Source organism: Heterocephalus glaber, unplaced genomic scaffold (genome assembly GCF_053883595.1).
Source record: "Heterocephalus glaber isolate CG9 unplaced genomic scaffold, H.glaber_assembly_v1.0 deba00000546, whole genome shotgun sequence".
NCBI lineage: Eukaryota > Metazoa > Chordata > Mammalia > Rodentia > Bathyergidae > Heterocephalus > Heterocephalus glaber.
In genome coordinates this window covers 39287037-39306839 of record NW_028258147.1, presented here as the reverse complement: position 1 = coordinate 39306839, position 19803 = coordinate 39287037, and the positions used below count along the sequence as shown (strand labels likewise).

Below are 19803 nucleotides of genomic sequence, written 5' to 3'. Positions count from 1 at the left end.
TTCTCATATAAGAGAAAACATGTGATATTTAAGCTCATGTGTCTGATTTATTTCACTTAAAATTATGGTCTCAGAGTGCATCCATTTTCCTACAGATAACTGAAGTTTATCCTTTCTGTCAGAGTACTACATCTTATATAAATACATTTTCTTTATCCATTCATCTGTTGATGAACATGCAAGCCATTGCCAAGATTTGGCTATTATGTGTTATGCTGCTTATAAAAATGGGTATGCATGCATCACTGTAATATGTCTTTAATTCTTTTGGGAGATACCTAGGAGGGGAATAGCCAGGTTGAATGGGGTTTCTTGTTTTAGTTTTTCGAGGAATTTCCATACCGATTTCCATAGTTGTACTAGTTTATATTCCCACTAACAATGAAGGATTCCTCTCCCCACACCTGCTTCGCAGCCTTGCCAGCATTGGTTGTTATCTGATTATTAATGACGTTTCTTTCTGGATTGTCTTAGTTTCTTTCTTTGCTTTAGTTTGTTCCTCTGCTGGAACAAAATACCCAATACCTGAAAATTATAGGAAGAAAGGTTTATTTTAGTTCACAGTAGAGATTTTAGTCTGCAGTTGGCTGGCTTCAAGGCAGGATGGCAGGGCAGGGCAGAGCAGGCAGAAGACAGGAAGCAGCACTGAGCCTGCCTTTTTTCTGTCCCTTTATGTTTCATTGAGGTTGTAAGCCTATTGGTTGGTGCCACCCACACCCAGGATAGGCCTTCCTATTATTCATACCCAGAAATATGCCAAACCAATCAATGGACTAATATAATTGTCACATACCCTTAATCCATATTCACATGCCCTAGATCTAGCCATTCTGAAAAGTCCCACCTATAAAGGAATGAGGCTTTGGAGGAGATATCTAGATACAAGTCATAACATGGAGGAAGATGGAATCTCAGTATTGTTTTAATTTGCATTTCGCTAATGGCCAGAGTTGTTGAACATTTTTTTTTTTTTTTTTTTTTGGTACCAGGGATTGAACTTGGGTCCTTGCGCTTGCGCAGCAGGCGACGAAACCACTGAGCTAAATCCCCGGCCCTGTTGAACATATTTTGTTGTTGTTTTTTGGTACTGGGGATCAGACTCTGTACCTTGTGCTTTCGAGGCAGGTGGTAGAACCACTGAGCTAAATCCCCGGCCCCTGGCCATTTTGAATATATTGGTTCTGCCTATTCAGGAACAATGGATAGCTTTCCCTTTCCTGATATCCTCTTTGATCTCCTTTTTCAGAGTACTGTAGTTTTCATTGTAGAGATCTTTGCCTTTCTTGGTTAGGTTAATTCCTACTAGGTATTTATATTTTCTTGCAGCTCTTGTAAAAGGTTATCATTTCCCTAATTTCTTTCTTGGTGAGCTCATTATTGATGTGCAGGAACACTTGATTTCTATCCATTTGCTTTACAGCCTGCTACAGTACTAAATTTGGCTCTTAATTCTAGGAGTCTTTGGTGGAATTTGGGAGGTCTTCTGTGTAGAGGATCAAGTCATCCACAAATAATGATAATTTGACTTCTTTTCCTGTCCAATTATGGCTTATATCTAGTTCTCTCTCCAAAGCCTCATGCGCTCATAGGTGAGGCTTTTCAAAGCTGGTTGGATCTAAGGTATGTGATACGGAGATTAAGGGTACATGGTACTGAATTAGTCCACTGATTGGTTTAGCATCGTTCTGGGTATGGATATGGAAAGGTTCACTCTGAGTGTGGATGATACCACCCAAAAGGCCTGGATGAGGTAAAAGGGAAAGGGAGTCTTGCTTCACTGCTACTGTCTCCTGCCTACCCTGCCATGGACTGTTTCTCCTCTGCCATGCCCCTTGCCCTGTCCCCCTGCCTTGGAGCCAGCTGACTATAGACTGAAACCTCTATAAACTATGAGCTATAAACGTTTAATAAACCTTTTAATAAACCTTGCCTCTTTTAACTTGTGGGTATTGCATATTTTGTCTCAGCAACGAAAAGTAACTAAGACAGATTTTGGTACCAGAGAAGTGTGATCACTGCCGTTGACACTACCTGATCATTTGGTTCAGAAACAACAGGCTTGTGGAAGGTGTTTGGAAAGATTTGGAGATGCTGGCTGAAGAAGCAGCCCTAGAATGCTGTGAGCCAAGCTTCATGGGAGATTCTAGTTGGAGCTCAGAAGACCAGAATGTTGACTGCAGTGCAGCTGGAAAAGACTAGGCTCAAGAGATTTCAACTGAGGACTTCATTGGCAGTTGGACTCCAGATCATGTGTGTTATGCTCTGGTTGAAAATTTATCTGCATTTCATTCCTGTCCAGACATTTTGCTTGAGACTGAGATTAAGTACAGTGGACTAATTAATCTGATAGAAAAAATTTCAAGGCATTCTAACGTTGGGGTGGTCATGTGGCTACTCTTGGGGGCTTTTAGCCAGATCTTTGTTGAGGATCAAGAACAAACAGCTCAGCAGAATGATTTAAAAGTTTTGAGTTTGGCCAGAAAGGAATCTCCAGAAAAGTTAAAGACTACAGCATGGAAAAGAGGAGAACTTGATTGCTAAAATGACTGGCATTAAAAAGCCAAGTACTTTGGAACTGGACAATAGAAAAGGGAGCCTGAAGGCATCACAAGAACCAGCAAAACTCCACCTTTTGCAGCCTCAAAATTGCAAGGGTGAAAAACTTTGCTTTGCAAAAAAGCCCCAGAGGACCATATTTCAGAGTGGCAGCAGCCTAGGCAATTTGTTCCTCTGGATTGGGTTCATAGTGCTGAACAGTCCAGGCACTCAATCCCTACAGCCAAGAGAAGGAAGCCTGGCTACTGCTCCAGCTGGCAGCAGACCTTGGCATCATCTACGTAGTGCTGGTTTTAGGTGCACGCAGAATCCAATAGTTGTGGGGTCAGGAAGGCTTCCACTGAGATTTCAGAAGACCTGGGAGGCCAGGCAATGTGCCCCTGAGAGGGCAGTGTATGAAGCTATGAGTGTGGAGTCAAAGGTGCAGTGGAGACCCCAGAAGGTTGGAGAAGTGAGGAACATGGATTGCCTGAGGAAAGCTGCCCCAAGGGAGAAGCCAAGGAGCTACAACCAGCAGCAGTGCTGTAGGGTGGGAGCCACTCAGGCCTTTTTGAATTTACATCTTGCTACAGATTGCACTGAATGCTGGACATGGACTTGCCTTGCTGGATTTTGGACTTGCTTTAGTCCCATTTCTTTCTACCCCACACTTGGAATGGGAATGTTTATCTTGTGCCATTGTATGTTGGAAGTATTTTAACTTTCTTTTCATTTTTACAGGGGCTCACAGCTATGAGTTTGCCCTAAATCTCAAAGGAGACTTTGAACTTGGACTTTTCAGCAATGCTGAAACTGTTAGGACTTTGGCAACTTTTAGAGATACACTAAATGCCTTATGCATTGGATATGTATGAGTCCAGGGACTGAATGTTATGGCTTGTATATAGTTGTACCCCTAAAGCCTCATTCACTCATAGGTGATGGGGCTTTTTGGAGCTGGCTGGATCCTAGGGTGTGTGTTGATGGGATTAAGGGTGTGTGGTACTGAATTAGTCCACTGATTGGTTTAGTATAGTTCTGGGTGTCTTTAATGGAAAGGCCCACCTTTTCCATGTGGGTGACACCACCCAAAAGGCTTGTAGTCTGGATAGAATAAAAAGGTAAAAGAGGCTTTCTTAACTGCTCCTGCCTTTTGCCTGCCCTGCCATGGACTGTTTCTCCTCCAACATACCCTCTCCCCTGCTGCCCTTCCTCCTTGTTATGGAGCCAGCTGACTATGGACTGAAACCTGTACAAACTGTGAGCTGAAATAAACCTTTTGTCCCTTAACTTGTGAGTGTCAGGTATTTTGTCCCAGCAACAAGAAGTAACTAAGATATGTACATATCCCTTTTGTATCATTCTCTTGCCTGATTGCTCTGGCTGATGTTTTGAGAATTATGATCGTGGATATCCTTGTCTTCTTCCTTATTTTAAAAAGAAACCTTTTAGCTTTTCCCCATTTAATATGGTGATGGCTTTTGGTTTTCTATAAATGGCTTTTATTGGGATGAGATAAGATCTTTCTATACCTATTTTTTTCAGGGTTTTTTTTAAAATCATGAATGGATGTTGGATTTTTTCAAAGGCTTTTTCTACATCTATTAAGATGACAGGTGATTTTTCTTCTTCCTTATGTTTATGTGATATATTTACTGATTTGCATGTGTTGAACCATCCTTGCATCCCTGGGATGAAGCCTACTTATGTATGATCTTTTTGATATTTTGTTAGCTAGTATCTTTTACATCTGTGTTCATTGTAGAGATTGACCTGTAGTTATCTTTTTTGATTGTGCCCTTTTCTGGTTTTGGAATCAAAATAATGATCGCTTACAGGAATGAATTTGAGAGTACTCCTTTCCTTTTGATTTTATTAAAGAATTTGAAGAATACTGACATTAAATCTTCCCTAAAGTTTTTGTAGAATTCAGCAGGAAATCCATGGAGACCTGGGCTTTCCTCACATGGTAGTTTTTAAATTATTTCTTCAATCTCATTGCCTGATACTGGATTATTCAGGGTTTTTGTCTATTCATGGGTCAACTTTGGTAGTTCATATCTATTTAGGAATCTATCAGTTTTTTTCTGAATTTTCCATTTTATTAAAGTATAGGTCCTTAAAGTAGTTACTAATAATTTGGTTTTAAGCAGAGTGTGTTGTAATTTCACCTTTTCATTTCCAGTTGTACTGATTTTTCATTCCTTTTTTTTTGTAAGATTGGCTAGGGGTTTGTCTATTTTGTGTATTTTTCCAAAGAACCATCTCTGAGTCATTGTATTGTTTTCAATCTCAATTTCATTAATTTCTGCTCTGTTCTTTATAATTTCTTTCCTCCTACTAGCTTTGGATTTGGACTTTCTTTGTTTTTCTAAGACCTTGAGGTGCATCATTAGGTTATTTATTTTGGCTTGCTCTCTTTTTCTGATGTAGGCATCCACATCTATAAACTTTCTCTTTCATTGTGTCCTATAGGTTTTGGTATTTTGTATCGGATTGTCTTTTGATTTGGGGAACTGTCTAATTTGTTCCTTGATTTCTTCTGTGTCTCATTGATTATTCCAGATTGCATTATTTAATTTCCATGTGTTTACATAATTTCTGTAGTTTCTTTGACCATTGATTTATAGTTTCATTGCACTTTGATATTGAGTAATATCCATGGGATAATTTCAGTTCTTTTGCATTTACTTAAACATGCTGTAGAGATCTGTTTTAGAGAAAACATGTGCTGCTGAGAAGAATATGTATTCTGTTGTTGAGTGAAACACTCTGTAGATGTCGATTAAGTTTATTGCTTAAAGGTTTGTTTTAACTTTAATTTTTTTTTTCCAGTTAATCTATTGTGACGGAGTATTGAGGTTCCGCATTATAATTGTGTTGGTATTTTTTATGTTCATTAATGTTTGTTTTGTGAAGTTGAGCATGTCAGTATTTGGAGCATATATGTTTATTTTTACTATCTCTTTCTGTTAAATTGTTTTTTTAGCCAATATGTCATGTTCTTCTTTGTCTCTTCGGATCAGTTTTGGCTTGAAATCCACTTTGTCTAAAATTAGGATAGCTCATCCTGCTTAGTTTAGGGTACCCATTGCATAGAATATTGTTTTCTATTTTTTGATTTTAAATCTATGTATTTCTTTTTTTATTAAATTTTTTATATGCTCCATATTGTTGGATTTTGTTTCCTTTTATACCCTTTTTAATACTTTGTGGAAAATAAATTATAATTTTGAATACCAACCTTTGTCATATAGTCATTATAGTATGGTTAGTACTTCTGTTCAGTCTCCTCCTATATCTTACCTATATTTCCAGTTCTAAAATTATAAAGTTTTCTTTTTAGTTTTTGATTTTTGGGATTTTTTTTTTTTTGATACAGAGTCTCACTGTGTAGTTCAGGCTGATCTTGAACTCATGGCAATCCTCCTGCCTTAGCCTCCTGCATGCTGGGATTACAGATGTGTGCCACCACACCCACCATAAAGTTTGCCTTGTATATGTGGAATTGATTTTATTTTGTAATCAAAGATAGAAATACAATTTTATTTTTTCCAAATACAGCTAATATGACAGTTCTCCCTTGCTTTTTCGTATGTAAGATATGCTGTGTGAGAATTGACACAGGAATAAACTGACCTGTGGGCCCAAAATAGCTCAAAATTGTCCATATATACAGGGACTTTTGGTGAATGATGCTGTATTATTTATGCAGCTTCTTTAGATGTTCACAGGGTTTTTTTGGCCTTCGTGCTTCCATATTAGTGACTTGTTGAGTTTTGAACAAAACCCTTTAGGATTTTCACTGAACATTACAGATTAACTTGGTAAAAAATTTCTTTCAGGCCAGCATTTAGCTCAGTGGTACAGCCACCTGCCTAGCAAGCACAAGGTCCTGAGTTCAATCCCTGGTACCAAAAAAAGGAAAAAGTTTCTTTCATTATAATATTTTCATTTTTCCGAGGGCTCCATGTTACCTCTTACAGGATAATTTTCCAATTTTCCAATTTTAACATCCCTTAATATACTGTGATACATGATCCTAAAATGGACTGTTATTTTTCTTTTTTTTTTACCACTTGAGTATTTTTAAGTAATTCCAAGAGGAAATCTAAATAATGGTATTCTTCAAATCAGATATTAAAGATGATATTAAATATGGGGTAAGTCTGTGTTCTTCTCTTCCCTAGAGTAAGCCCTGATAGACTTATCTTAAACTTAACTTGAAATAATCATTTACAAGCACTCTACTATGTAATTAGTACTTTGTTACACATGGGCTACTCTTACAGAACTCATAATCTACTGAGAAAAAAACTTTGATTCATGAAATAGAACAAACACAATAATTACGCACTCTTCTGATCCTGGCTTCATGGCACACAACTGTAATCCCAACTACTCAGGAAGCTGTGGCAGAAGGATTGCAAGTTCAGGGCTACCCAGGCAACTTATCAAGAATCTATCCCAAAATAAAATTTTAACAGCGTAATAAGGGTGTGGCTCAGTGGCAGAGCATTTGCCTAGCATGACAAGGTCCTAAATGCAGTCCTTAGTATTGGCAAAACAAAACAAAAACTCTTCTGTACATCAACAACTTAATTCCACCTTTACAAATGGCATACATAATTGATAGTGGCATGTTTTTCTTGCCAAGCAAGGATATAGCCTCAGAATTCTTTTTAATGCAGAGCCCCATAAAAAACACAGTGCTGGGCTGAGGATTTAACTCAGTGGTTTCGCCGCCTGCTGCGCAAGCACAAGGACCTGAGTTCGATCCCTGGTACCAACCCCCCCCCCCCCGCCAAAAAAAAAAAAAACCAATAAAAACACACAGTGCTTGCACTGGCAGAGGAAATGAGACCTACTTTGTGCCTCTATTATAAATGTTATAAAAGTACATAGGAAGGGGGATATGGTGGTGCACACCTGTGATCAGGCCTTAAAATCTAATTTCTATGTTGCAGGAGGTACAGGTTTAGAATTACAAGTTCATGTAAAAGAAGCAATCAGGCTTATATAGAAGAGAGGTACTTTGTAGTACAAGTGGCCTGGTCTCTTCAAGAATAAAGCATTCCTGAGAAGAAGAGTTAGCTGTGAGAAGAGGGAGTGACCTAGATTAAAGGAGATTAAAGAGATGACCAAATGGAACATGCAGACCCTAATTAGTAATAAAAGATATTTTGTTACCATTGAAGATATTTTAAATATGAACTATGTGTAGGATGATATTAAGGAATATAATTTTTGTTAGGTATGATAATATTAAATTGGAAAATATTTTTATAGCTGTATGGAAAAGAATTTGAGATGAAATGTCATGATGTCTAAGGAAAAAATGCGGATGGATAAATATAGAAAAAACCTTAACAATTAGTAAGTCTAGGTATAAAGTATATGAATGCATAACTTTATAATAAAAAGCTAAAAAGGAAAATGAAGTTATATTGTTCAGTGATATATCTATAAAAATGGAAGTGATAAACTAAATTTGGACTTCTGATTCTTTGTTGGAGGTTTTTTACTATTACAAAAGTTTGTTTAAAAAATTTAATATGAAAATGTATATGACACAATTTTCGGTCATAGTGAAACTAGCACTTTGAAGAGGGGCATGGATTTCTCAACTGAACAGTTTTTTAAACTCATTCCAAGGCTTCCAGCATGATACTATTTCCTCGCATTACCACCGTTCCAATATTGTTCTGCCGTCCACTAGTTGCCATCTCCACACATTCATCTATCACAAGATTCATAAAGGGATCAAACCCTCACAATATTCCTTGGACATGTCTGCCACCATTTAATTTCAGTGATAATTTCTTGTCCATAAATGTTTTCAGCTCGGGAGGGTGAGCCTTACTCATCTTTGTTGTAGTTTTTAAGAGGATTGGTAAAGTCATGGGTGTATTTTTTTAAAGTAGTTTTATTGAGTTACATATCTTGCATATCATAAAATTCACCATTGCATGTGTGTACACTGTGTGTATATTCATTTTTTTGTTTTTATACATATTTTTGTGGTGTTGGGAATCAAACCCAGGGTCTCACACACACTTGGCCAGCACTCTACCACTGAGCTACACCTCTAGCTCCATTTATAATATAAAGAATTGTATAGCCATTACCATAGTCTTGTTCTAGAACATTTTCATAATCCCCCAAAGTTCCCTCATAGCTCTGAATCCCTACCCTCACCTTCAACATCTGGCAACAAGTGTTCTATTTTCTAATCTTTACAGATTTACCTTTTCTAGGAACTTGTTATAAATGGATTCATACAATATGTAGTCTCTTGGGTTGACTTCTTTCATTTGTGATAGTGTTTCTGAGGTTTATCCATGTTGTAGCATGTATCAGTAGTTCATCTTTATTGCTAAATAGTGTTCCATTATACAAATATTTATTCTCCGGTTGATGGGTTTGCTATTAGTGAGCATTTGGTGTGTCTTCATGTGGCTATATGTTTAATTTCTCTTAGGTGGATACCTAGGAGTGAAGTTGCTTTCTTGTATGGTACACTTAACTTTTTAAGTGTCTGTCAAGTTGTTTTCAAAGTGGCTGTGCCTTTTTTTTTTTTGGTACCGCGGATCAAACTAGGGTCCTTGTGCTTTGCAGCAGGCAGCGAAACCACTGAGCTAAATCCCCGGTCCATGTGCCATTTATTATTCCTTTCAGCAGCACCATTTATCTTTCCTGCCAGTTTCTATACATCCTTGCCAACATTTGATACTTCTACTATAGCCATTCTAGTGAGGGTGCAGTATACATCATTGTAATTTTAATTTGCATTTTCTTGATGACCATCTTTTCATGTACTAATCAGACATTTTAGAGCTTTGGTAACTATCTTGTGCCCATTTTAGGTCTATTATCTTCTTATTGTGATTTCCAGTTATTTTCTTCCAGGTTGTGCTTTGCCTGTATATTTTTTAATGCCTTTTAAAGCACAAAAGTTTAAAATTTTGATTTTTCAGTTTTTTAATGAATTGTACTTTCCATGTTCATTTAGTAACTCATTGCCTTTCTGAAGTTCATGATTATTCTAGAGGCATTATAGTTTTAGGTTTAATTTTTGTTATTGTTGTTGTTGTTGTTTCAGTACCAAGAGTTGAATCCAGGCCTTCAGACTGAGCTATATCCCCAGCCTTTTTAAATGTTTCGTTGTTTTTTTTTTTTTTCATTTTGAGACATGGTCTCCATAAGTCAGTAAGTTGTCTGGGCTGGGCTCAAATTTGGAGTCCCCCTGCCTCAGCCTCCCAGTGTACTGAGATTATAGTTGTGTTCCTCTATACCTAGCTAGTTTTATCTCTTCACGTAAAGTCTGTGATCCATTTTTCGAGTTATTTTTGTATATGGTATGCATTGCATTGGCTGTGCATATCCCATTCTTCCAGAACCATTCATAGAAAACACTTTTTTATTTCTTCAATGAAATGCCTCAACCCCTTTTTAAAAAGTAAATTGACCCTAAATATGAAGGTTTCTGTGCTAGATTCTCAGTTCTGTTCATTGATCTATGTCCATACATCACAGTCACTGTACTGTCCTACTTACTGTACACATTGTACAATCTGAATTTGAATTAAATTGAAATTGAATGGGCTGAGCTTACTAAAGAATCTGTGTTGTTAAATTCACCACACTTTTCTCCCGAGGTGTGGGGTGAGCTGTAGCTGTTATTTTGGCTTCACCCCGTAGCTTATCAAGGAACAGTTGGAATATTTTCATCTGTAGGCTAACAAGGTATTTTGTGTCTCATTCACAAATACTCAAGAACCTGAGCGTGGTAGCACATGCCTGTAATCCCAGCTGCTGAGGAAGCTGAGGCAGGAAGATCACAAGTTCAAGGCCGGCCTGGGCAACTCTGTCTCAAAAAGGGCTAGATGTGGTAGACCATCCCCACGTTTAACCCTTAGTAACACACTCACACACACAGTACTTGAGATAGGGTGCCTTTTGGGATAGGCGTACTGGTAATGGGAGCTGCTGTCAAAATATAGGGACACTTGGGAAATGGCTTGTTTTGTTTTATTTTTGGGGTGGTACTGGGACTTGAACCCAGGGCCTTCCCACAAAACTACATTCCCAGCTCCTACACCCCCAGCTTAAAAAAAAATTGAGACAGAGTTTTACCAAGTTGCCCAGGCTAGACTTGAACCTGTGATCCTCCCCCTTCAGACTCCCAGAGTGCTAGGATTATTGGCATGTATCACCATGCCCAGTGGAATTGCAATGACATGAAATCTAGAGGCTGACTAGTTGCCAACAACATGCTAGTCCTCTGACAGAAGTTCAGCAGTCTTTTAAGCATTTCGTCTTCAGTGCTTTAAAATGAAAGCTTACCAGAATGTACTGGGAGTGTTTTGTGAATCAGTAGACTTTACAGATAGGCCATTTAGCCGTGACTAATGGGCATTCCTGGTGAGGAAATAACTTGCTTTGTCTGCTTTTCGTGGTATTTATGAGATTCAAATAATGCTGATGAGATTCGAATAATGTTTAAGTGCTTTGGAACAAACATTTTTAATGTCATTTGAATATTAAACACTGATATACAAGTAAAATTTTCTTTCAAACACTTTAATTTCTAAGATAATACGAAGGGAAAAGGATAAACAGTCATGGAACTGTGGTATCAATTTTTCAAAAATACAGTTGAAATGGCAGCCAGACATGTTAGCATATACTTGTAATCCCAGCACTCAGGAGGCCGAGGAAGGAGATTGTTGCAAGTTTGGGGCTAGTCTGGGCTACGTAGTAAGTTCAAAGCCAGCCTGAACTACAAAGCAAGACTTTGCCTCAAAAAAAAAAAAATTAGGTAAAATTTTGAGTATTATAGCCTAAGAATGTGGGAAACAGGTGAAACCAGTGAAAATGAGAGGAACATTTTGTGCAATCTCTGTGTTCATAATAGGAATTTGGAGGAGAAATTCTGCTTTTACTGGAGAATGTATAAAATGTCTAGTTTTATAGCATTAGTGATAAATTGTATTTCTTTAAAATATTCTATTCTGTGTAGAATTGATGTAAAATTACTTTTAAATGGAATGCAGGGCCGAGGAGGCAGCTCAGTGGCACAGCGCTTGCCTGGCAAGCACAAGGTCCTGAATTGAATCCCTGGTACCCACCCCCTCCCAAAAAAAATGGAATGCGAAAGATTGAGCAGTACAAAGCTATAGTAATCAAGACAGTGTGGTACTGGCAGAAGAATGCATATGGTTTGATAGAATTAAACGTCCCGAAACAAACCCTGATATTTATGTTCAGTTCATTTTGGACAAGGGTGCCAAGACAATTCAATGGAGAAAAATAAATTTTCTCAAATAATGCTGAATATCTACATGCAAAGAATCAAGTTGAACTCTTCCACACCATACATAAATAATATTAACTCTTAAGTGGATCCCAGAACTAAATACAAGACCTAAAGCAAAGCATGGTGCCATGTTCCTGTAGTCCCAACTACTCAGGAGGCTGAGGTAGGATTGCTTGAGCCAGGGAATTAGAGACCAGTCAGGGCAACCCTTGTCTCAGTGGAGCTTGGGCGCAGCCCTTAGCTCAGTGTTAGAGAGTGCTTAGCACATATGAGGCCCTGGGTCTCCAGGGGTGCGTGTGTGTGTGTGTGTTAGGTTGAGAGGTATATTAAAATAACTAATGCTGTGAAACCCTCAGAAGAATATGTAGGAGTGAATTTTTGTGACCTTGAGTTAAGCAGTGGTTTCTTGGATAAATTGGACTAAATCCAAATTACAAACTTTTATGATGTAAAGGACACCATGAAATTTTTTCAAAACAACTCACAAATAGAAAATACTTGCAGGCCATACATGGTTAGAGTACATAAAGAATTCTTATAACTCAAAAGTAAAAATACATGTAACCCAATTAAAAATTGAACAAAGCCTGGCATGGTGTTGCGTGCCTGTAATCTCAGCCATTCAGGAAGATCACAAATTCAAGATCAGCCTAGGCAACTTAGTGAAACCCTTTCTCAAAATAAAAAAGGGCTGGGGATATAGCTCAGTTTTGAAGTACTTGCCTAGCATGTGTGAGGCCATGGGCTTACTCCCCATTACCTTAAAAAAGAATTTATGTAGACATTTCTCTAAAAAGATACACAAGTAAAACACATAAAAGGACACAACTATTGGCTGTCAGAGAAATGCCACTCAGAACCACAATGAGATATTTCATACCCATGAGGTTGGCTGTAGTGTCAGTGAGAATATAGAGAAATTGGAACACTCGTGCTGCTGATGGGATTGTAAAATGGTAAGAATTTTTGGAAAGCTATTTGGCAATATCTCAAAAAAATTAAAGTTACCATATCACCCAGCAATTGTACTCTTAAATTTATATCCATCAGAATTGAAAATATGTCCACACAAAATCTTATGCATCACTGTTCATAGCAGTATTATTCATAATAACCAAAGAGTAGAAACAACATAAATGTCCATGTGTTGACTAGTGATAACAAATGAGCAGTGATGGAGCAATGTAGAAATACAGAATGAGATACTACATAGCAGTAAAAAATAATGAAGTACTGGTACATGCCATAGCATGGATGAACCTTGAAAATACTTGGCTAAGTCACAGAAGCTTGTAAAAAATTCCACTTGTATGAAGTGTCCCCAATAAACAAATTTATAGAAACAGAAAATAGATTAGTGTTGCCTGGGACTGGAGGAAGTGTTAGGGGGAAATGGGAAGTGATTGCTAATGAGGGTAGGGTTTCTTTTTGGAGTGATAAAAACATTAAATTGATTGTGGTGATGAATGTACAACTAAATATGTACAAAAACTATTGGCTTGTGCACATTGAGTGAATTATATATGAATGACAAAAGTTTAAAAATCAAGCAGTGCTCAACTAGAATATATAAAGAAAAGAACATTTGTATTTGTGTCTTCTGCTGTTTATCTTTTAGAGACAGAGAAAGGTTGAGTGTTGGTTTCTTAGCTATTGTATTTCTTTTATTCTCTGTCCTAGTGACTGACTAGGTTTGATAAATTCATACATTTTTATGTTGAATGATAATCATAATTCATTTTTGACAGGAATTGAGTTCTTCTCAGACTTTATCACATGATGGAGGATTCTTCAATAGATTGGAAGATGATGTTCATAAAATTCTTATTAGAGAGAAAAGAAGAGAACAGCTTACAGAATATAATGGAACAGATAACTGTACAGCTCATGAACACAAGGCATGTAAAATAGAAAAATGTCTTAAAATTATAGTGAAGTTAAATTGAAATCTTTTAAAAAAGCAATTATGATTGTATAAAGTAACAGTTTTAGGATTTTAGTCATTATCCTGCAGAGATACTTACATTAAAAAAATGTTAAGTGTATCGTTCACTCGCTGAGGAATGTTTATGGAGCATGTGCTGTTTTTATGCATTGTTTGGCATTGGTGTGGAGTAGAGGGAATGCCAAGATGGGTAAGACTTGTCTTCTCTTAGACATTCAGAATCATGGGGGATACAAAGAGAGAAACCTGTAAAGGCATTATCATAATATTCAGCAGGACGAAGACTTCTAAGGGAGATATGAACAACAGAAGAGAGGCTTTGAATAGAAAAGGTGATACTGATCTCTGGGTGAATTGTAATGGGTATATTAAAAAATGACATTTGAGGGCTTGGGATGTATCTCAGTGTCAGACTGCTTGTGTAGAGTACTGAGTGTGGTCCCCAGAACTACCAAAAAACCCAAAATCCCATCTGGGATGGACTTTGAGTGAAGAATAAACTGAGAAATAGAGAAAGACTAACCTAAGGCAACTGCAGAAACAGAGACCTTGAGTTATAAAAGGCTGAATATTCAGGAAACTGAAAACTTCTGCAAGTGATTAGAGTTGAGTGTAGGATGACATGATTAGAGAAGTGGATTGGATTTAGGTTTTACAATTTTTTTCTAAGATAGAATTTTATCCTGGTCAGTGGTCTCTCTTTTTTTTCTTCTAAATCTCACAAGCAAAGAGTGGTATTTACATTTGGTCTTTACAATTTTAAAATAGTATTTTTAAGAAAGAAAAGATAACATGTGCCAGAGACTCTACTAGTCCCAGAATATTTACTAGTTAGCCCATTAATGAAAAAGTTTACATTATGCTCATTGATTCCAACAGTCTGTGTATTTTCTTTATTTGAATGTAATTCCTAAACCAACATGTATAGCTAGAAAATACTTCTCTTTTTTTGTACCAGGGATCAAACTCAGGACCTTGTGCTTGTGAGGCAGGTGGTGCAATCACTGAGCTAAATCCCTGGCCCTAGAAAATACTTCCTAATGCAGTGCTAATGTTCTAATCACATAATCAGCACTGTGCAATTTTGCCATGTCCTCATTTCTACTTAACACTCCTTTATTTTATCTCTTTTGACTTTGGAAAATTTCTCCTATTGCTACTCCAAATTCTAAAAGTCTGATTCCCATCTTTTTACTGTCTTCAGTGGACATTGCCTTTTCATTTACCAAGAGGACTAATAAATTCAGTAATTCTACCAATTAAACATCCACTTTAGTGGGCATTATCTCTTTGTTTACTAAAATTGATAATTTATAGACATTCAACAAATGAAATATTTACTGTTTGCTATTGTATGGTACACAAGAGAAGTCAAACCCTTCAGAACTTTTCATTCTAATGCAGCAGTTGACTGGTTTATGAGTAACACTTTCATATGAAAATCTGTTTTCCGCATAGTAATAAGAAATCTTTGTGTGCCTTGAGGTCCTTGTGAGTTTCTAACTTTCTGGCATTGAATTAAATTTAATGTTTTTCTGTCTTAACAGCCAAATTTGATGTACTGTCCAAGCTATATGCTAACATTTATACTTAGCATATTTTATTGATTATGATTTTCTCCTTGGTAGTCCATAACCTCTTACATTTAAGCCATCTCAGATCATCTTTAGAAAGAAAGTATATCAGCAAATACTTAAGTGCCTCACTCCCTTTGTAGAATAGTTAGGTATATAAACTAAATGATTAAATGATACTAATTTGTAGTAAAACCAAAGTAATACTGTGGTATAGTAGATAACAGAAGTCAAATAAATATAATAATGTTTATTATTATACAGTTTACACTGTTTCATTGGAATTCATTTACTTGCCTGCCCTGTGTTATTATTAGGAAAGTTAAAAATTATGATTTAAAATGTTTACAGATCATGTTGTATACAATATGAACTTAAAAGATAATTATTCTTATACAGATAAAAAATGGTAAGTCCAAAAGATAATTCACAGGAGTGGAAATAAAGAGATGGCTTTGTGAGAAGAAAATAGAGATGAGGAAGAAGAAATTAAAATGCCTAGAATAAAAGTATAAAGACAGTGAAATATAAACCAGTTTAACTAAAACAGAACGTTCATAGAGGAATGTAATATAAGTTTGATGAGTAGATTGGAAGAGATTGTGGAGGAGTTAGAAGCCTGGTTCATAAGTCAGTAGACAATAAAGAATTTTTTTTTTTTTGGTACCGGGGATCGAACTCAGGACCTTGCACTTGCAGGGCAGGCACCGGAACCACTGAGCTAAATCCCTGGCCCCGACAATAAAGAATTTTTGAAGGTTTTTTTTTAGCAGAGCAGAATTTATGTAGTAATAATTTCACTACAGTGTCTAGGAAAAATTGGAGAAAGGTGCAGACTGTGGATGTTCATTTAAAGGAAATAGTACAGTAGTAACATACTGGTAGTGGGATGTAAATTTATATAACCATTTTAGAAGACAGTTTAGCATTAGTTTTTAAAGTAGAAGATGATGAGCGTAATTGATGATTTCAAAATTTGAAATTTTAATATATTATTCAGGGATATATAGACAAGAAAATTGCAAATTCAAGCCCAGCCTGGGCAACTTAGTGAGAGCCTGTCTCAAAATAAAAAAAATAGAAAAAAAGGCCTGGATTCAGTAGCCAGTACCAACAAAGAATGGGATGTGTGGGCAAGGAAGTATGTCAAAATGAAACTTGTATTTTATGAAATTTTTTCCTGTGTGTGTCTCTGTATACATATACAATATATATATATGTATATGTATGGCATGTATTCCTCCCTGAAGCTTTCTCTTCATGGCTTGAGTCCAGCCCCAGACACTAAAAACAAAAAACCTGGATATGATCTTGCCACATTTTTTTAAAATACCCTATAGTGTTTTGTTTTTCCTACAGCATATTTACACAGCAGTTTTTCTTATTCTTTATTTTTTTGTGTGTGTGGTACTGGGGATCGAACTTGGGTTCTTGCGCTTGTGAGGCAGGTGACAGAACCACTGAACTAAATCCCCGCCCTCTTACCATTCTTAATGGATTGCAAGTCCTTGTGCACATAGATTCTATCTTATACATTCTCTCATCATTTTAGTATATTTTATGTATAAGATAATTTTTTAATCTATTTATTAAAATATAAGACTTCATTGAAAAAGTGTACATTAGTATGACTGAGTTTTAAAAAGTGTGTTTATTGTAGATAGTTTATGAACTGAGTAAAATGAAGAAATGGTAGAGGCAAAAATATCTGATATCTATTTATATATATATATGCATATAAATACTATGTGTGTACCAGGCATTGTACTAAGTATATCATTTTATTCTCACAGTTAACCACAAAGTTGGTGGATATCATTATCATACCCAATTTACTGATGTAGTGGAGAAAAAAGACCTTTATTTCATTCACCTAGAGGAAACTGGTATTTTTGATGTGGTTCCACTTTTCTATGTATAATATTATTTTCTCTTATATCATTTTCTCTATATGTAAACAGTTGATAGGATTACTTTTTCAATTAAATGAAGATATAAAGATTTCAGGTCATTAAGAGTGTGTGTGGGTGGGTGGGTGGGTGTGTGTGTGGGTGTGGGTATGGTACTGAGGATTGTGGTATGCAGGGCCTTGTCACTGAGCTACAGCCTCAGGATTTTGTGCAAAAAAAAAAAGGAATTTCGAGACAGTCTCCCTACATCACTAAATTGCCCTGAGCTCAAACTTGTAATCCTCCTGCCTTAGTCCCCCAGAATGCTGGAATTATAGGCATGCATTGCCACATCCAACTTTTAATTTTGTACATTAAATAATTCCATTTATAGGGAAATTGCCTATACTGAAGCCACACTGAGAAAAAATTTTTTAAACATACCAATTGATAAAACATTGCCTACTAGTGAAATCTCAGTTTTTCATGTTTATTGTTTATATGTCTTATACTAATTACAACCAGTTTTACCAGTTTTCATTTATCTTCTGGTTCTTTTTTTTTTTGATGCCGGGGATTGAACTCAGGACCCTGCACTTGCAAAGCAGTCGGTGGAACCACTGAGCTAAGTGCCCAGCCCTTTGTTTACCTTCTGATTTTTGTTATATGATTTTTAAAGATTTTTTTTTATCAAGACAAATCTATCTATCATTCTTGGGCCAGGGATTTAGCTCAGTGGTTTCACCACCTGCTGCGCAAACATAAGGACCCGAGTTCGATCCCTGGTACCAAAAAAAAAAAAAAAAAGACAAATCTATCATTCTTTGTTTCCTCCCTTTGTTTCAGATTTCCCTATTTAAATACATAGTCATATTCATCTAGATTTTTGTTTGAGTTAGGGTCTTGCTACATAGCCCAGGCTGGCCTCCAGTGCTCAGTGATCCTCCTGCCTCAGCCTCCTGAGTGCTGGGATAACAGGCCTATGTCACCACACCCAGGAGATTTTTTTTTTTGTACCAGGAATCAAACTTGGGACCTTGCACTTGCGAGGCAGGCGGTGGAACCACTGGGCTAAATCCCCGGCCCATGCCCAGGAGATTTAAAAATCTATTTACCATATATGGTATCAGTTTTTTTCAAAAGTAGAATCATATTATTATTATACACTCAGTATAAGACAGTTTTAATAAAAGGAAAATTTAAAACAAAGCTTAGTTATAATTAAAATGTTGGTATATATCCTTCCAGAATTTTTCTTTGTATATATTGTAACTTTTTGAATATATGAATATATTTTACAGTTCTGTGTCAGTTTATTGACTAGAGTTTTCAGTTTTGTGAATTTACTATCTATATTTAGCCTATGTCCTACTGATAGGGATTTAAATTGATGGGGTTTTTTTGTGTGATAAATCCCACAGTAAACATGTTCTTTCTTTCCATTCCCACTAGTCTTATTTGAGGTAAATTTCTAACGTGAGATTCCTGAACATAGTAGTAGTATACTTCTTATTTTGATCTACTCACCTTATTCTTTAAACTAGAAACTTGGATTGGAATGTCTTTCTTCCTCACCCACTACATTCAACCTTACGTCCAAATGCTGTTGATCCTGCCTCCAAATTATTTTTCAGATATACTTCTCTCCATTCATATAAGGCATAATCTTGTCTGACTGGGGCTTGCAGTGAGAATTAAAGGGTGTTTACCTGTCACATTCCAACTCCAATCCATTTTCCATGCCTCTAAGGGAGTTCTTTGCAAACATAAGCCTGATGTAAGAAAGTGTAACAGACCTGTTCAAAATCCTTCACTTTTTTGTTTTACTCAGAATAATATTCAGACTGTTCTTATGGCTTACAAAGCTTTCCAAGATCGGGTTTCTACCACTTTTTGCAAAGTCACCTTGTATCATCTTCCTCCTTGTTATACGCCAGACCACCAGCTTCTTTTTTTCCTCATAGCTCAAACCCTGGTTTCTTGCAGCGTTTATGTAACATCTGTCTCTTCTGCTACACAAGTCCCATGAGGGCAAGAATCTACAAATGTCTTCACCTAGCAACTAGATATTCAGTGAGTGGTTGTGGAATATATTGCCACATTCTTCTTTAGGTAAATAGAACCGATTTGTACTCATCAAAAGTATGATTTTGTGTATATGTTTGTGTGTGTGTATGTGCAGTACTGGGAATGAAACATAGGGCCTCAGTCATGCTAGGCAAGTGCTCTGTCACTGAGATACATCTCCGGTCCTTGGGGTGACTTTTTACATTTAAATTTATTTATTTGGGGGTATGGTGCAAGATGACAGCAATTTTCTAGACAAACTCCAAACAACAGTGTCTCACGGAGTACTTTTAATATGCTTATTTCAGGATAGAAATATTTCAGAATTCTAGTATTGTTCTAGTGTGTGTTTATAGTTTGAGATTAATCATAAAAATCTTATTTGCTTACACTATACATAATTAAACTCGTGTAATTGAGCCAAAGTGGAAGTATAGTCAGTAGTTTATGGTTGCCTAGAAAAACTAATTTAAA

At 36.5% G+C, this 19803-nt stretch overlaps 1 protein-coding gene and 1 pseudogene across 8 annotated transcripts in view; one reads left to right on the top strand and one right to left on the bottom strand.

Moving 5' to 3' along the window:
* The window catches only part of LOC101714814 (G kinase-anchoring protein 1), a 62529-nt gene that overhangs the window by 29020 nt on the left and 13706 nt on the right, over nt 1-19803 (top strand). For 5 of the 8 annotated variants that reach the window (XM_013078714.3, XM_013078715.3, XM_087204763.1 and 2 more), the window contains exon 9: nt 13603-13752. The exons of 1 other annotated variant lie outside the window; for it this stretch is intronic. In XM_013078714.3, coding sequence (XP_012934168.1) covers nt 13603-13752 — 150 coding nt within the window. Of the gene's footprint in view, nt 1-13602; nt 13757-19803 lie in introns of all 8 variants that reach the window. 2 more of the 8 variants (XM_087204761.1, XM_087204765.1) reach the window with 1 other exon arrangement.
* Nucleotides 8010-13607, bottom strand: LOC110345372 (small nuclear ribonucleoprotein G pseudogene; annotated as a pseudogene).